The sequence below is a fragment of the Neoarius graeffei genome, chromosome 26 (assembly GCF_027579695.1).
Source record: "Neoarius graeffei isolate fNeoGra1 chromosome 26, fNeoGra1.pri, whole genome shotgun sequence".
NCBI lineage: Eukaryota > Metazoa > Chordata > Actinopteri > Siluriformes > Ariidae > Neoarius > Neoarius graeffei.
In genome coordinates this window covers 44505378-44524623 of record NC_083594.1, presented here as the reverse complement: position 1 = coordinate 44524623, position 19246 = coordinate 44505378, and the positions used below count along the sequence as shown (strand labels likewise).

Here is a 19246-nt window from a genome sequence, read left to right as displayed (position 1 = left end):
AAACCGAAAGTACCAATGACTTGTAGAGTTTTATCTTTGTTCTTCTCATGATCTTCTTTGAGTTCCATATACGTTTCAGCCTAGTGTATGCACTCCTTGCTTTCAATAACCTATTTCTGAGATCCTTCATCCCCCCACCCTCTCTGCAGACTTTTGCTCCCAAGTAAGTAAATTCGCTGACATCTTCAATCTCCTTTCCACTGATTGTAATCTTTCCATGTTGCTTTGCGTTTATCCTCAACATCTTCGTTTTGTCCCAATTTATCCTTAATCCCACTTGCCTGGCCTCACCGTCCAGTCTTGCTGTCTTCTCCTGAATGTGATGTTTAGTGGAGGAAAGTAATGCTATATCATCCTCAAAGTCTAGGTCGTCAAGTCTGGTTGTAAATTTCCATGTTATTCCATTTTCACCTTTTCCAACCGTTCTTCGTAGTATCCAGTCCATGACCAGTAAAAACATGAAACCTGACATTGCAACCTTGTCTCACTCCTGTCTTGATATTAAACCACTCTCCAGTTTCACCCTGATCTTCAACCGCACATTGGAAATCTTCATAAAATAGCCTCACAATGCGTATAATCTTCTCTGGAATTCCATACTTTTGCATTATTACCCACAAGCTTTCACGATGAACGGAATCAAATGCCTTTTCAATGTCTATGAAATTTACATACAGAGTTGCTTGCCATTCATTTACTTGCTCTATGATGTTTCTCAGTATAAATACTTGCTCTATAGTTCCTCTTCCTCTTCTGTATCCAGCCTGTTCTTTCCTTAACCTATTGTCAACACCATTCCGTATCCTGTCAATAACAATTCTTCCAAGTATCTTCCCTACAATGGACAATAACGTGATACCTCTTGAGTTCTTGCATTCCTTCAAATTTCCTTTCTTTGGAAGCTTTGTTATTAGCCCTTTCTTCCAGCCATGTGGGATGGTTTCATGACTCCACACTTTTCCAAGTAGTCCTGCACTCGCTTGGCCGAGAATTCTGTGTCTGCCTTCAGCAACTCCGCTGTGATGTTATCAATACCCGGCGACTTTCCGTTCTTTAGCCTTGTTATTACATCTTTTACTTCTCCAATAGTTGGTTTACTGATGGCTATTTCCTCTATCAATTCTCCGAATTCAAATCCTACTTCATCCTCGGGTCCTATGGGATTATCTGGCTGTTCCCTATTCAATACCTCCTTGAAGTGTTCTGTCCACCGCTTCTGCACTTCCTCTTTCTTACTGAGAAGGTTCCCATCCTTGTCCAACACCGCAGTGCTATGCCTTGGTCTCTCATTGCATAGCTTCTTTGTCAAACCATATAAAGTCTTCATATGCTGGCTACGCACCGCCTCTTCAGCTTCAGATGCAATGCCCTCTAACCATTTCTTTTTGTCCGCTTTCAAACTTTGCTTCACTTCTCTGTCTTTCTCTCTATACTTCTTTCTCAACTGCCCCTTTACTCTTTCCGACCGTGTGCTCAAGATCTTCTCATTCATCTGTTGTCTTTCGTCTATCAGACTCCATGACTCTCCGCTGATCCATGGCTTGTTCTTCTTCCGAGGCTTACCTAAAACTGTCTCTGCAACCTCTAAAAATGCCTTCTTCATGACACTGAAGTCCCTTTCCACTTCGTCCTCTGCATCTGCCTCTTCTTCCACTCTCCCTTCTTCACCCTCTTGCTCCAATGCCTGGAACCTATTTCTCAATTTGATGCTAAATGTGCTCCTCACGTCTTCTTCCTTCAATTTTGATGTATCATATTTCACCCTGATGTTATTCTTCCGTGCTGGGGCTTTCCTTAACCTTAGTTTCACAGTTGCACACACCAAGTATTGATCACTTCCTACATCCGCTGATCTGTCTACTCTTGTGTCTTCCACTGAATTCCTGAACCTCCTATTCACCAAAACATGGTCTATCTGGTTCTTTGTCTTTCCATCTGGTGAAATCCATGTTGCCTTGTGGATGGTTCTGTGCGGGAAAAGCATCCCGGTTATCACTAGCTTGTTAAGGTCACACATCTCACATAATCGTTCTCCGTTATCATTACGTACTCCCAATCCATGCTTCCCCATGACTCTTTCAAAGTCCCAGTTTTGGTCTCCAACCTTCGCATTCATATCGCCAGTGATGATTAACATGTCATGCTGATTCCTCTTATCCAGTACCTCCTGCAGCCGTGTATAGAACTTATCTTTTACCTGTTCATCTGCTTCCTCCGTAGGCGCATATATGTGAATGATGGTCAATTTAATGTGCCTGGAGTAGAATCTTGCTTGAATCATTCTTTCACTCAAAGGAGTCCATTCCATTAAACAAACCGCTGCATTTTTCGACATAAGGATCCCTACTCCCTCTCTATGGATGTTATCTTCCCTCCCGGAATAAACCATTGTCTCGCCGTCTCTCAGCTGCATTTTCCCTTGATCTGTCCAGTGAGTTTCACTGATTCCCATTATGTCAATATCCCTCCTGCTCATTTCCCTTACTGCTTGGGCAACGTTGCCACTACTATATAATGTTCTGACATTCCAATTACCAATTCTCATTGCATGTTTTGGGTGGACCAATGGCCTTCTCGGCCCAGGGGCGTCCGGATGGCTTTGGCCTCTGTGTGTCATACAATCCCTTCCATGAGATGCAGCCACAGTCTTCCCTCTATTAAGTGGATTTGCTCTGCTTCTGGTTTCTGTGATAGACTGTTTTTTTTTTTATGGGAGAGGGTTATTAACCCTTTGCCCAACCCCCAACCTGGAGGACCAGGGGATCACTCTTCGTCTGGCCCCTACCTTTCGACCTGTCCGGCATGGGTGACCCTACCAGGAGCATAGCTCCAGCCAACATAGCTCTAGAGGTCACTGGAGCACGCAAACACCCTCACCACGGTAAGGTGGCGATCTCAGTCGAGGATGAGCACAGGACAAGTGGTTACAGATAATGGATGGACTTATGTCTCATAATAATAACTTTCTCATAATGAGAAAGTAAGTCATAATTATGAGAAAATGCTTCAATTACTATGAAATAGTAAATATTATTTGGACAATTTTAGTCCTAATTATGACAATATCTCATGATTACAAGATCTTCTTCTTCTTTGGCTGCTCCCGATTTCGCCACAGCAGATCTTTCGTCTCCATTGCTCCCTGTCTTCCGCATCCTTCTCTACCACACCTGCCACTTTCATGTCCTCTCTCACCACATCCATGTATCTCCTCTTTGGCCTTCCTCATTTTCGTGTCCCTGGCAGCTCCATTCTCAACATTCTCCTTCCCACATGCTCTGCATCTCTTCTCAGGATGTGCCCATACCATCTCAATTTCATCTCTCTTAGCTTAATTCCCAAACTCTGTACATGTGCTGTCCCTCTGATGTGCTCGTTCCTCATCCTGTCCAACCTTGTCACTCCCATCGCAAACCTCAACTCTGCCACCTCCTGTCTCTTCGTTAAGGGTACTGTCTCCAATCCATCCATTATCTGTAGCCGCTTATCCTGTTGTACAGGGTCACAGGCAAGCTGGAGCCTATCCCAGCTGACTATGGGCGAGAGGCGGGGTACACATCGCAGGGCTGACACAGAGACACAAACAACCATTCACACTCACATTCACACCTACGGTCAATTTAGAGCCACCGATTCGCCTAACCCGCATGTCTTCGGACTGTGGAGGAAACCGGAGGAAACCCACACAGACATGAGGAGAACATGCAAACTCCACACAGAAAGGCTCTCGCCGGCCGCTGGGCTCGAACCCAGGACCTTCTTGCTGTGAGGTGACGGTGCAAACCACTACACCACCGTGCCGCCCCGTCTCCAATCCATACATCATAATTACAAGATACAAAGTCATAATTATGAGATACTTTCTCCGTATTATGACATCCTACGTGCCATTTTTTTTCAAGTGGCAGAAACAGGGGCTTCCATAAAATAAAAATAGAAAAGCTGTAGTGGGGGAGGAAAACAACATAAATGATTTTATCATATCTAGAAAACATCAGGTCTAATGAGTATGTTATGCTGTAACATGGTATTATATAATCTAGTATGCAAAATTACTATCTATCTATCTATCTATCTATCTATCTATCTATCTATCTATCTATAATTAATAATCACTTGTGAGTGGAGTCAGTACATCATACAGCTCAGTACTCGGGTCTTTTAACTCTAAGAGTGTCTTCCCACCATTCACCGGAACCGGAAGTATCAGTGGGAAAGCTGTTAGCCTAGCAACGGGACCTGTCTGTGAGTGCTCGTCACTGAGCGTATATTTTTATGCAAATAAACCAGTTAAAGGTTTTGTAAGTCCTTTTTTATTTGTTTGTTTTCTATTTTAAGAGTTTCTGGTGTTGTGCTATGACTTTTTGTGTTTTATTTCTCTTTAACAGTTATGTTAACTCTAAGAGTGTCTTCCCATCATTTACCGGAACCGGAAGTGCTAGTGGGAAAGTTGTTAGCCTAGCAACGGGACCTGCCTATGAGTGCTTGTTACCGAGCGTATATTTTTATGCAAATAAACCAATTTAAGGTTTTGTGAGTAAGTCCTTTTTTGTTTGTTTGTTTTCTATTTTAAGAGTTTCTGGTGTTTTGCTGTGACTTTTTTTGTATTTTATTTCTCTTTAACAGTTATGTCTTCCCATCGTTTACCGGAACCGGAAGTGCTAGTGGGAAAGCTGTTAGCCTAGCAACGGGACCTGCCTATGAGTGCTTGTTACCGAGCGTATATTTTTATGCAAATAAACCAATTTAAGGTTTTGTGAGTAAGTCCTTTTTTGTTTGTTTGTTTTCTATTTTAAGAGTTTCTGGTGTTTTGCTGTGACTTTTTTTATATTTTATTTCTCTTTAACAGTTATGTTTTCCCATCGTTTACCGGAACCGGAAGTGCTAGTGGGAAAGCTGTTAGCCTAGCAACGGGATCTGCCTGTGAGTGCTTGTCACCGAGCGTATATTTTTTATGCAAATAAACCAGTTAAAGGTTTTGTAAGTCCTTTTTTGTTTGTTTGTTTTCTATTTTAGGAGTTTCTGGTGTTGTGCTGTGACTTTGTATTTTATTTCTCTTTAACAGTTATGTTAGTATTACTCCCTCGCAGTAGCATTAGCTGGCTAAATTAGCGAGCTGGCCAGTTTCCAAGGTTGTTATTTACAAGTGTACATTCGCTATTCTCTCTCTCTCTCTCTCTGTCATATACACAATTCATCTCATTGACACCGTCCTCGTTTTTATTTCTTAGATTTAACTTTAGGAGATGATGTTCATTATTTGTGCCTGGATAATACAAAAAAAAAAAAGAACGGTTATGGATCTAGATTCCAACAATGATTGAAATAGAGATTTCATCTCAGATCTCAAACATGTCTGGCAACCCGACAGCCTGATTTCTCCTTTTTGTAACCCATCTACAACCCTTCAAATGGTGCATTTTTGTTTAACTGAGGTCTGTCATCCTTGATGGTCAGATTAAAATCCAGTTTAGGCAAGGCAAGTTTATTTATATAGCACATTTCATACACAGTGGCAGTTCAATGTGCTTTACAGAAGTAAAAGCAAAACAGTAAACAATAGAAAATAAAATTACATAAAATAAATGGGGAAGAAAATTAATAAGAATTAAACAATAGTAGAAATAAAATAATAAAATGAGAAAAGTTCAATAAAAAAAACAGCAGAATAAAATAGAATAAAAGTTAAGTAAAATTTAAAACATGGAGAGACTGTAAAAGTAAAGAGTTTAAAACATGTAGAGATGACAATATTAATAATTTAGCAGAAAGCATCTGAAAACAGCTTGGTCTTTAGTCTAGATTTGAAGCTGCCAACGGCAGGAGCATTTTGAGATTTTGATTTTAAACTGACCAGTTGCCAGCTGCTTATTCTTTTCCACCTTCCTTATTAATGTTTTCTCTCAAAATGGGGAAGCCATGTCCTAATGGTTAGAGAAGCAGCTTTGGGACCTAAAAGGTTGCTGGTTTGATTCCCTGGACCAGCAGGAATGGCTGAAGTGCCCTTGAGCAAGGCTCTGGGTATATTGTACATTGTTGTGGGTTAGAGTGTCTGCTAAATGCTGTTAATAATAAGCTGGAAAAGAAGTCTACCAGTTTGACTCCTGCGTCTGGATATGTTTATGTATTCAGCACTTTCATTTCACATGACAACATTTTACCCATAGTTTTGTTTTCTCTTTCTTTTTCTAGGCAGCCTGTCTGAGTCTGAGAAGATGGAAGCGCTCTCCAAGCCTTTCCTGATCTGTCTGGCTGTACTCTTGCTTGTTTTGGGAAATGCCTCAGCTTCCGAGTTCAATCCGTACAGGGTGCTCGGAGTGTCTCAACATGCCAGTCAGGTTGAAATCAGGAAGGCTTACAAGCAGCTTGTCAAAGAGTGGTGAGTAGTCATGAGGACGTTCACGGAATACTTGGGGGGAAACAAAACAAAACTGGTCTGTAATTGAGCATATGAACCTTATAATGCCTGCACTGCATTAGTGTTAAGAATGTGTCGTGCTTTATGATAGGCATCCGGACAAGAACAAAGATCCAAGTGCAGAGGACATGTTTATCAAGATTACTAAGTCCTATGAGGTAGGTTTAGACTTATCTGAAGTGCTGGATTTGTTCAATCCTTCTTTTTAAGAATGGCTATAGCCACTCCAGGTTGAAGCACATTAAATATACACTACCGTTCCAAAGTTTGGGGTCACTTTGAAATGTCCTTATTTTTGAAAGAAAAGCACTGTTCTTTTCAATGAAGATCACTTTAAACTAATCAGAAATCCACTCTATACATTGCTAATGTGGTAAATGACTATTCTAGCTGCAAATGTCTGGTTTTTGGTGCAATATCTCCATAGGTGTATAGAGGCCCATTTCCAGCAACTCTCACTCCAGTGTTCTAATGGTACAATGTGTTTGCTCATTGCCTCAGAAGGCTAATGGATGATTAGAAAACCCTTGTACAATCATGTTAGCACAGCTGAAAACAGTTGAGCTCTTTAGAGAAGCTATAAAACTGACCTTCCTTTGAGCAGATTGAGTTTCTGGAGCATCACATTTGTGGGGTCGATTAAATGCTCAAAATGGCCAGAAAAATGTCTTGACTATATTTTCTATTCATTTTACAACTTATGGTGGTAAATAAAAGTGTGACTTTTCATGGAAAACACAAAATTGTCTGGGTGACCCCAAACTTTTGAACGGTAGTGTATATTACAATACTTTTGAAGAACTCTGTTGCTAATTTTTATGTGCTGATTTGCGTTATAATTGAATGTCTATTAGCGTGGCTGTCTCCTCGAATACGTCTTGTGTTCTTCAGATCCTGTCGAGTGAGGATCGCAGAGCAAACTATGATCGCTTCGGCCAGACAGATGAGAACCAACACCACAACCAGGCACCGCATGGTTTCCACCACTTCCACGACAGTTTTTACTTTGATCAGTCGTTCTTTCGCTTCACACAGTCCACTCGAGATTTCACAGACAGCAAGCACCTGCTTCAGTATGAGAAGTATATGAATGAAGTGGTGCCGGATAGCTTCAAAAAGCCCTACCTGATTAAAATTACTTCAGAGTGGTGTTTCAGCTGCATGCACATTGAGCCCATCTGGAAAGAAACGGTTCAGGATTTGGAGCCACTAGGTGGGTGCTGTGAAAATGTGTTTTTATTTTCTGTAATTTGATACTGTCTATATTTATACTACTGATTGGTCAGAAGAGGTTGAGTCGTTTTCTGTAGTGGTAGCTCTGACAGTAATCCCTGCTGTAATACAAGATAGAGAGCTTCAACATAATCGAAGGCTAAATATAATAATGATAAAAATATTATTTATGGAAGGAGTCTCCATTGTCAGCGCTTAATAACCATCAGTAAGTTTTCAAAGCTTTATGCTTTCAGGTTTCTCTAATATGACACGCTGTAGTTTTGTTTGTTTGTTTTTTGTGGCTACTGCCTCATAGAGGCGGAGCCACTATGTCATCGTGTTGGAAGAGTGTAACAGTAGCACACTGCGCGTACGCGTTACAATCACCAGAACGGCGAATCGTGATCTCGCGATACGAACAGCTGATCTCGCGTTGTCAGAGGTACGCAAGAATGTCGTCATCGTGTTGTAAGAACGAGTCCAACAACAGCGAAACTGCATAACCAATCAGCACTCATCCTGATCAAGTTCGATTACCCGTTCTCATCTCATTATCTCTAGCCGCTTTATCCTGTTCTACAGGGTCACAGGCAAGCTGGAGCCTATCCCAGCTGACTACGGGCGAAAGGCGGGGTACACCCTGGACAAGTCGCCAGGTCATCACAGGGCTGACACATAGACACAGACAACCATTCACACTCACATTCACACCTACGGTCAATTTAGAGTCACCAGTTAACCTAACCTGCATGTCTTTGGACTGTGGGGGAAACCGGAGCACCCGGAGGAAACCCACGCGGACACGGGGAGAACATGCAAACTCCGCACAGAAAGGCCCTCGCCGGCCACAGGGCTCGAACCCAGGACCTTCTTGCTGTGAGGCGACAGCGCTAACCACTACGCCACCGTGCCGCCGATTACCCGTTCTACTTCTCGATAAACTTCGGAACCAATCAGAACCAGAAACGAAATAAGAGAAACCTTGTTATAACTTCGTAGTATCGGAAGGTAATCAGTAGATAAAAAGATAAACGAAATTCACCTCGTGGTTCGCCAAGGCTGCTGATTAGATATCAAGTAAGTGGTGTTTATTTGAAGAAAATTTACCTTTTTGTTATCACAGCTTCTGTTTGGTCCTTCTGAAAGGTCAAATGAAAGGTTTTGTAAGGTTTTTTTTTTTTTTTTTAGCTTTTTGGCGGATATTTACGCCAGGAATTCCAGCCATTTCACAAAAATTGGAGAAGGCAGCAAAAACAACATTGGAATCTTTTGAGCGAGCTGCTCGGTTTGCAATTACAAAAGGCCCGTGTGGGAATAAATCAGCTTCTTCGTGAAAACTAAAAGTTAAAAGTATTATTGGTCAAACTTCTGCTATTCGCACCGTGTCAGTGGATATTGAACTGCCAGCGGAATACCCGGACGTGTATAATTACCTCATTAACTTTCCCTCGCTGTTCAGTGGTGAAGCACTGCGTGCTTATAAATCTCTGGACAGTTATCTTTACAGAAATTCAGGATTTGTCAGCGACTCAGATGTGGCATCTTGTAAACAAGAAAATAATAATCCTCATTGGACGGGTAAGTCACTTAAGTATTGAGTATAGCACTGACCAGCCGATTATAGAATAGAATAAGGTAATTCCAGCTGTAATTCCAAATCGTCCGTGTTGTTTACATGGATCTGGCGTTGGAGAGGTAGAGGCTTAGCAGTGGAGGTTTGAGTGGCTGTTTTCTGAGCTTAGTCAACAGGCCGGCTCTGCCTGCAGCCTCGCTTTTGCTTCCGCTCCCGGCGCTGCCTCCTTCGCTTTGCTTCCGATAACAATCCACGGAGACCCCGCTGGTCTCGCTATCTCGTCCGGAATGTTGTGCATGCGATGGAAATCGCTACAAACCGTCATTTTCTGCTGGAAACCAATGTCCAGTAAGTCCATACGGTTGTAGTGGATATTGAAGTCCGGTACAGACGAACAACACGCAAAAATACACATAAAAAACGTGCACAGGTAGGGAGAGCTTGTAGCTGCAGCCGTTGTAGTAGAATTGTATATAGTAGGGTTTTCCAGAAGAAAAGGTAGAAGTAGAAGGCGGAAATATGGCGTTTGACCGACAAGATGGCGTCTGTCACAATCTGGATCGGCTGTGACGTCACATGCAAGTGCTCCATAGCTGTTCTAATGTAAGTGATGACGACAACTAAGTTGTCTCATGATCAATCATGCAACAGTCTTAATTGTAATTACAGACTGTGTGTCATTCATGAATAAAGTAAAAATTGCGATCGTTGATGAAATAATCCACTTTGTGGTGGTAGCAGTAGTTTCGTTCGGAGATGTGGATTATTTTTAGCAACGCTTGCGATTTTTACTTTATTCATGAATGGCATTCCTTGTATAAAATAATGAGCACGGTTCTTGAAAGATTGAAGGCTTAAAAGCTTTTGTAATACAGTATTTGGGTGTTGTTGTTGTTGTTCTCACATTTAATAAAACATCTTCGGGAAGAAAGGATGATCCAGTGCCATCCAACGCTCATAATAAACCAGTAACATCCAACCAGTCAGGACCAGGAGGCATCGCTATTCACCTGTATATCATGTTGCCAGTTAATTCGCAAAGCTCTTCCTTTGGATTTGTATAAATTTTTGAGTTTCAAAATTGCTTGCTTCATTTAACCTTCAACATCGCTCACTAGATCTTTAGGAAGTGTTTTATATTTGTTTTTAAAAGCTGAATGTGTGTTTACTGATGCATTCCACTCTTTGGTTTTAGGTGTGGGAATTGGCGTTGTGGATATTGGTTATGAGAAGCGTCTCGCTAATCATCTCGGAGTCCGTGGCGCCCCGTCCATTCTGGTGCTCATCAACGGCAGAGTGACGTCCTTCCACAACGCCGTGTCCCGAGAGAACCTCAGGCAGTTTGTGGAAAGCTTGCTGCCACATCAGCTAGTGGAGAAGGTTGGATGGAAAAGTTGTGTGTGTGTGTGTATATATATATATATATATATATATATATATAAAAATAAATAAATGTGAGCATGCATGCGACATGTACAGTCCCGGTCAAAAGTTTGGACACCTGTCCGTACTCGTTCATAACTTTTTTTTTTTTTTCCTACAGAGTAGAACAATCCTGAAGGCATCGCAATTAGGAAATAATATAGACGGAATTATGTGGTGAACAAAAATGTGTTAAATCGGGGCTTTTCAAAGTGTGGGGCGCGCCTCCCCTAGGGGGCGCCAGAGTTCTTCGGGGGGGCGCAACGTGAGGAAAAGTAAACCAGAATAAGTTATTATTGCGGACATTTAGCGAACTTCAGCTAGCCTTTGCCAGAGACAAAATGGATCGATTTTTAGTACCTAAAGCTACAGTGAGTGAGGAGACAGAGTCTGGGCCAAGCAAAAAAAGAAGGAAGGAAGTATGACCACGATTATTTAAAGTTTGGATTTTCATGGACTGGATCTGAAGATGTTCCACTGCCACAGTGTGTTGTCTGCCAAGAGGTGATAGCTAACGATGCTATGAGATGTTTAAAATGTGTAAAACAAGATGTTTTTTTTTTTAAAAGCACATGTTTAAAATGTGTAAAAAAAAAAAAAAAAAAAGAGTTTTTAAAAAAGCTCATGTTTTAAATGTGTAAAAAAGATGTTTTCAAAAAGCACATGTTTAAAATGTGTAAAAGAAAAAAATTGTGTACAACAACCTTTTTTTTTAAAATACGAATGGAACATTAAGTATAGCAACAACAAAAATTGTGTGTGTGTGGGGGGGGTGCTGTTGTTTATTTGCTCTCTGAGGGGGGGCTGACTCTCCCACACTTTGAAAACCCCTGTGTTAAATGATAATGCCAATAGTGTACAAAGCATCATCTTACCCAGCTTCACGAGGTCGTCACCTGGAATGCTTTTGAATTAACAGGCGTGCCTCGTCAAAAGTTAATTAGCGGACGAGTTTCTTGCTTTCTTAATGCGTTCGAGATCAAACAGTAAATAATAAAAATACAGTACCTAGCCCTATTCAACACCACAACTGCAGTAATCCATGTTATGTCAAGAACCGAACAACTAAGTAAAGAGAAACGACATCCATCATTACTTTAGGACATGAAGTGACTAATGGCCCTTTTCCACTACCCTTTTTCAGCTCACTTCAGCCCGCTTCAGCTCATTTCAGCCCGACACGGCTCGCGTTTCGACTACCTCAGAACAGCATGACTCGGCTCGCTTCAGCCCGACTCAGCACCCAAAACTCGCACGGTTTTGGAGTGGGGCTGAAGCGAGCCAAACCGAGCTGAGTGGGGCTAGGGGCGTGAGGAGACACTCCCCTGTGCACTGATTGGTGAGGAGGAGTGTCCTCACATGCCCAAACACGCCCCGCGAGCACGCTGGGATCTGTAAACACCGTAAACCCGGAAGAAGAAGAATTACGAGAATTTCTGAAGCCTTATGCGCCTCGCCTCATCTATACGCTCTTGCCAGTATCTGTTGGCGTTGTCGGTGACAACAAGCCACAGCACCAAGACCAGCAACACTAACGACTCCATGTCCTCCATGTTTATTGTTTACTATCCGAGTCGTGAGACTACCGCTTAAAAGGTCACTGATGTCACTGTTTGCGCCGCCTAACGACATCATGTGACGTCCACCCACTTTCGCTAACTCCACCCAATGTGTCCACCCACTTCCAGCCAGCACGGTTCAGCGTGGTTGTAGTCGAAATGCAACTCCAACAGCCCCACTCAGCTCGACTCAGCCCAACTCAGCACGGCACGGCTCAGCCCAACTCAGCTGCGTTGGTAGTGGAAAAGCGGCATAAGACAATTACTCATCTCATGTCATCATCTGTAGCCGCTTTATCCTGTTCTACAGGGTCGCAGGCAAGCTGGAGCCTATCCCAGCTGACTACGGGCGAAAGGCGGGGTACACCCTGGACAAGTCGCCAGGTCATCACAGGGCTGACACATAGACACAGACAACCATTCACACTCACATTCACACCTACGCTCAGTTTAGAGTCACCAGTTAACCTAACCTGCATGTCTTTGGACTGTGGGGGAAACCGGAGCACCCGGAGGAAACCCACGCGGACACGGGGAGAACATGCAAACTCCACACAGAAAGGCCCTCGCCGGCCACGGGGCTCGAACCCGGACCTTCTTGCTGTGAGGCAACAGCGCTAACCACTACACCACCGTGTCATAAGACAATTAATAATAATAATAAAAAAGAAAAACAGTTGAATTACTATTGGTGTGTCCACACGTTTGACTGCTGGTATGAGATATACAAAGTTTTAATCGTGTTAGAATATAAGGACCCAGTTATCAGGGTAGTTGTTTCCAGGGTAACTGTTTAATTTCAATATGATGTTGCATTCTTAAATATAAAACAATGATTTTGATATTTTATTTACTTACTGATTAGGTGACGGACGATAACTACATACAGTTTTTGAACGGTTGGCGGGAAGAGAACAAGCCTAGCGTCCTACTCTTTCATGTTGCTCCTTCAGCACCTTTCCTTTACAAGGTAAAACGCTATTTTATTTATATATATATATAATTATTATTATTATTTTTTTGTTAATTTGAAATATGTACCTTTTTATAGTAAATTATAAAATATTAAAAGTGCAAATGTACTCATCAGGGCTGCATCAAATGAATATTTTTATAATTGTATATCGTGCCTGTCGTCATCACTGCTGAACTTGATCCAGGCTTGAGGCAAACCATGTTTGGTTGACTTGGCCAGAATTGCAGCAGTAGGCCAGTTAACCTAACCTGCATGTCTTTGGACTGTGGGCGGGAAACCGGAGCACCCGGAGGAAACCCACGCAGACACGGAGAACATGCAAACTCCACAGAGAAAGGCCCTCGCCGGCCGCTGGGCTCGAACCCAGAACCTTCTTGCTGTGAGGCGAAAGTGCTAACCACTACACCACCATCATGCGCCCATCATGCCCCGATATATTTTTAATTCTAATGACAAAAAACATTGAAATTTTAAGAAGCAAATGTATCAAGTTTCTGATCAATAGCCTACACCTAGATACGCAATCTTATTGTTAGTTTGAACAAATCAAAATCAAACTAGCTTAACCGCTGTCGTTAAACTATGAGGTTTCTATTCCAGACACAGCTTCAAAATACCTTCCATAAAACACAAGATCATATGAGGCTAATGATATTAGTCTTTCATAAAGTACAGGATAAGCTTGTGTTTTAAACGTTTGTGCATCAGCAACATGCTTCTATATGAGGTCATAACAGTGCATCACTTTTTGTTATTATAGATGGATGGATGGATGGATTTTTATTAAAGTAAAATTGCATGCAAGTAGGACAGTATACTAATGTCCAATTGAACTAAATACATGAAACTAAACAAAAGATCACACAACAAAGCGTAAAACACTTATTTCCATTGTGGTCCTAAAAAAAAAAGTTTCAGGATGCTGCTATATACTAGTGCATCTCAAAAAATTAGAATACCATGAAAAAGTTCCTTTTTTTCATAATTTAATTCAAAAAGGTAAACTTTCATATATTCTATATTCATTACATGTAAAGTGAAATATTTAAAGCCTTTTTTGTTTTAATTTTGATGATTATGGCTTATAGCTCATGAAAATCAGAAATCCAGTATCTCAAATTATTAGAATATTCCCTAAGATCAATCAAAAAATCCATGATCCATGAGAGGATAAATACTTGATACTCCCTATTAGACAGACAGAACTGAGGATGCCTTTCGGATGAGAGGCGAAACGTCTTCAAGACTTTTCAAGCAAGTTCAGTTGCTCTCTTCTACCAACCACAGATTACTATGTACCTGGATGACTGAGTATCTTCACAGATATAAATCAAAAGAAGGATTTACAATACAGAAATGTCCAACTTTTGAAAAGTATATTCATGTATACACTCAATACTTGGTTGGGGCTCCTTTACCATGAATTACTGTATCAGTGCAGTGTGGCATGGAGATGATCAGTCTGTGGCACTGCTGAGGTGTTATTGAAGCCCAGGTTGCTTTGATAGTGGCCTTCAGCATATCTGTATTTTTAGGTCTGTTGTTTCTCATCTTCCTCTTGACAATACCCCATAGATTCTCTCTGGGGTTCAGGTCAGGCAAGTTGGCTGGCTAATCAAACACAGTAATATCATGGTCAGCAAACCATTTGGTAGTAGTTTTGGCACTGTGGGTAGGCGCCAAGTCCTGCTGGAAAAGGAAATCAGCATCTCCAAAAAGCTCGTCAGCAGATGGAAGCATGAAGTGCTCTAAAATCTCCTGGTAGATGGCTGTGTTGACTTTGGACTTGATAAAATACAGTGGACCAACACCAGCAGATGACATGGCACCCCAAATCATCACAGACTGTGGAAACTTCACACTGGACTTCAAACACCTTGGATTCTGTGCCTCTCCACTCTTCCTCCAGACTCTTGAACCGTGATTTCCAAATTAAATGCAAAATGTACTTTCATTTGAAAAGAGGACTTTGGACCACTGAGCAACAGTCCATTTCTTTCTCTCCTTAGCCCAGATAAGACACTTCTGACATTTATCTCTGGCTCAGGAGTAGCTTGATATGAGGAATAAGAAAGTTGTATCCCCTTTCTTGAAGATGTCTGTTCGTGATGGGTCTTGATACACTGACACCAGCCTCAGTCCACTCCTTGTGAAGCTCTCCCAAGTTCTTGAATCGACTTTTCTTGACAATCCTCTCAAGACTGCAGCCATCCCTGTTGCTTGTACACCTTTTCCAGCCACCCTTTTCAGCAATGACCTTTTGTGGCTTACCCTCCTTGTGGAGGGCATCAGTGATCATCTTCTGGACAACAGTCAAGTCAGCAGTCTTCCCCATGATTGTGGTTGTGTGTACTGAACTAGACCGAGAGATACACTGTGTTCATACTGTTTTACTCAAACTCAAAATGAAATATTCTAATATTTTGAGATGGTTCTTTTTATGTTTTGTACTGTATGCCATACTGATTAAAATTAAAATAGAAAAATGCTTGAAACATTTTAGTTTGTGTAATGAGTCTATAATATATAACATTTTCACTTTCTTAAATAACTGATGGAAAATATTGAACTTTTTCGCAATATTCTAATTTTTTGAGATGCACTAGTAGACTGTTTAACCTTTTGTTTTTTAAGTGTATTATCAATACTAAATTTGTGCAAAATGAACTGAGTAGAATAATAAAAATAGGTACCCTATGTGTACATGTGGCTACTGTTTATAAATAAATTTTTTTCTGATCCCATGTCCATACAGTAAATATAGCATACCATATATGGGTCTGTCTCAGAAACTGGGTACTGTGGGGGTACCCCACTAAATATACTCAGTCAATAAATTATACGGTTTTGAATGGTGATGGTTTTAATTTGAAATAAAATGATGAAAGAAATAATGCAGATAAAACTAAATCTTTGATGTGAATATTCAGAATTTGGCAAAAATTCTGCATATTTGTGGAAAAATGACGGCTTGATCTCAGCGCTCGAAACTAACGGTGTCCCGACGTCCCGGGGACCATAAAAAATGTTATCAGGACACAAAATTATCATATCTGGGACAATCCCGGGACAATGGAAAAAAATAGATCTAGAAAAAAAGTTCTACATGGGGGAAATTGTGAGAGTGATGCAGTGCGCGTAGCAGTCACAATTGCAGGGCCTGAGCTGCACTCTGTGAATGAATGATTTGCGTTGAGGCGACAAGCCTGTGTGTCTCTGAGAGGGAGCAGCGCGCTGTGTGTGTGTGAGAGCAAGCAGCCCCTCCCCCACCCGCGCGCTGTGCTGAGAGACACAGAAAGGGCAGTAATTGCTCAGAGCGCTCCCTCCAAACAACGGGGATTTACACGAAAACGGAAGGAGATAGTCACAAAATTCTTTCACATTGAGTGCCACAAGGCTCTCCTGAACACGATGTAATTTTTTTGTCTGTAGTGTAAAAATTAAGGTCACTAGAGCGAGTTAAAAACGAGTTTTTGCATGAGAAGGCTGAAAGTGAGGAGAGGACAGGCGCTCAGCCCCATAGACTGCCATTATAAACGTGGCTGCGCTGTGACTGCAAAATCAGAAAAGTCACTGTAAATAATGTAAATGATCTCTATGACTAAAGGTTACAATAAAAAAAAACTTGCATTACATTGCTTTGTTTGCACTTATATGATACGACACTTTTATCCAAAGTGACTTTACAGTTTTTTAGAGTGTTACAGTCCCTGTAGCAATGTTGGGGTAGGTGCCTTGCTCAAGGGCATTTCATCCATTGATGGTATAGCTGATGGCTTTCAAAACATCTCTGAATGGGGCAACAGGTATATTACATAAAAATGGATAACGGTAATGGTGAAAATGATAAGTTGGCCTTATATATGCCAACAGATATTCAAGGTATAAGTAGATGAAATGAACATAAAAGGGGTCTTATTTTCAACTAAAGTGTACTGCAGATGTAGGGAGTTGAAACATTTTCTGAATGAGCTAGTTGGCCCCGTTAAATAAATGGATATCTATTCATACAGTGAGATCGCCAAAGTTTAATAAACTGAAAATGCACTAACTGTAATTTTGAAGTAGATGATGTATAGGACATGTGTCACTTGTGTTTTGTGACTTATTGTAAAAATTATATAAAGGGTTCAAAATCGCATAGTTACAAGTATAATAGTAACTTCATATGATAATATTAACCACTGGTTATTTCAGAAAGGAAAAAAATGGGGACACTATTGCTTCCATTCGGGACAATACAACACAGAATTCGGGACCACTGGGGGACACAAAGAAAAAAAGTTAATTTCGAGCCCTGCTTGATCTGGGACATGATAAATTGTTGACTACATCGCATTCCCTTAAAAAGGTTGTAGTCCACTGACAAGTCTACAGTTATCACTAATTGTATTTTAAGTTGTAACTTTATACACCTAAGGATTGGTGCGCTCACAGAATAATCATAACCGTAATAGAACATCATGCAAAATATTTGATCACCGTCGTAGCTCCATTTCCCGCAGACCCAAAACCAATACGATCGTGTTTTTTGATCTAAACGGAAAGCCTCAGGGTCAAGGTCACTACCTCACCAAAAGTAGTAACTTAAAATTACTACGCCATATAAAAATTTAGTCATAAATCTGCGATTTTGTTTTTTAAAACGAAAGCTGAAAGTTAGGTATAGAATATGTTTCTTACAGAATATGTTACGATGGTAGCTGGTCTTGTATGAATTTCTGAGCTATAAAATGAGTTGTGGTCTATTTTTTACCGTAGCGTGTTATTTGTGTGCGGGGAAGGACACACATTAACAATTTGCATGTGTAGAATGGAATTTTCCACTCCAACAGTTAGAAGTTGATCGTGCTTCCATTTGCGGTCTTTCTGTTACGCGAGTGATCTGTTCGGACGTTATCACTGAAAAGGTGAGTTTTGACAGTTTTATTTTGTTTTAGTCTTGCAGTATAAGGCAACAGAATGTTTCTTTTTCATCTTTCATATTTCGTAGTGTTTGCGTATTTTTGGCCAATATTTTGCAACCATGGTCAATTTAGATCGAACTTTTGATAGACTCTACGGCCAGTCATTTTGCCCCGCCCCCGCCTCGAGCTCTGTCCGGTGCGGTAGTGATGTCCCATTGCTTGCGCTCCGCAGCAGAGACCCGCGCGACCTTCAGCCGGTACAGTCGCGGTTTTTTTTTTTACCACCGCCGTTATTCTCATCTTTCCGGTGTGTTCTTGATTTTTCCATTGTGTCCTATTTCGCCATATCAAATACCCAAAATGTATCATATTATTCATATTTAAGTGAATAATCAATTCAGTCATCATGACTTGGCATTTTTAACCCAAGCAATCAAAAAGAGGAAATTTTATTCAATATTTTCACTCATCTGTGAAGGAGGGGCTTTAATTCTTGATGTGGTTATTTTATATGTAAATCAGTTTTACAAAAGCATTTGAATTGTAATCAAAAAAATTTCCACAGTGGAGGCCAGATAAAGCAAGATACTATCTTTATGCTTATTAAACATCACAGAAGAAACATTGAGTGTTAGGTAAATGCAAAAAAAATAGTAAAATTAGAAAATGTATTTTTTGACCATAATGTCCCAAATGAGAGACCAGTTTCTGAGACGGACCCATATACGTAATCAATTATACTCGCTTTGTCTCTTGCAAGCGTCACCGAGCTGTGAGCAGCATCAGGGCTTGTAGTGTTTTGGTTGCCAATTTTGCTGACTGTGTTTTGTTCAAAATCCGGTGCCGTGAACTAGATCTATTTTCAAAATAGTAAGAAAGCACTCGTTCATGAATTGTCTTAGAAGCATTATTTAGTACTAATGAGCACATTTTGTTTCACAAGCGTAGTGTAAAAATCTAAAATTAAAAAAAAATTAATGCGAATAGCAGAAGTTTGATATCGGCTTTTCAATATATCTGCTAAAAAAAAAATCTTTCATTTGACCTTTCAGAATGACCAAACAAAAGCTGTGATAAGCAAAAGGTCTCAAATAAACAGCACTTACTTGATATCGAATCAGCAGCCTTGGCGAACCACGAGGTGAATTTCGTTTATCTTTTTTTTTATCTGCCGGT

At 40.9% G+C, this 19246-nt stretch overlaps 1 protein-coding gene across 8 annotated transcripts in view; it reads left to right on the top strand.

Annotated features, from left to right (window-relative positions):
- Window positions 1-4214: 4214 nt before the first annotated feature.
- dnajc16l (DnaJ (Hsp40) homolog, subfamily C, member 16 like) overlaps window positions 4215-19246 on the top strand; it is a 57392-nt gene continuing 42360 nt past the window's right edge. For 3 of the 8 annotated variants that reach the window (XM_060910839.1, XM_060910837.1, XM_060910835.1), the window contains exons 1-9: window positions 4215-4301; window positions 4389-4537; window positions 4627-4756; window positions 4850-4923; window positions 6193-6379; window positions 6510-6576; window positions 7310-7631; window positions 10402-10586; window positions 13053-13157. In XM_060910839.1, coding sequence (XP_060766822.1) covers window positions 4701-4756; window positions 4850-4923; window positions 6193-6379; window positions 6510-6576; window positions 7310-7631; window positions 10402-10586; window positions 13053-13157 — 996 coding nt within the window. In that variant the 5' untranslated portion in view covers window positions 4215-4301; window positions 4389-4537; window positions 4627-4700. Of the gene's footprint in view, window positions 4302-4388; window positions 4538-4626; window positions 4761-4849; window positions 4981-5043; window positions 5133-6192; window positions 6380-6509; window positions 6577-7309; window positions 7632-10401; window positions 10587-13052; window positions 13158-19246 lie in introns of those variants that run through there. The other 5 variants (XM_060910842.1, XM_060910836.1, XM_060910840.1 and 2 more) reach the window with 5 other exon arrangements.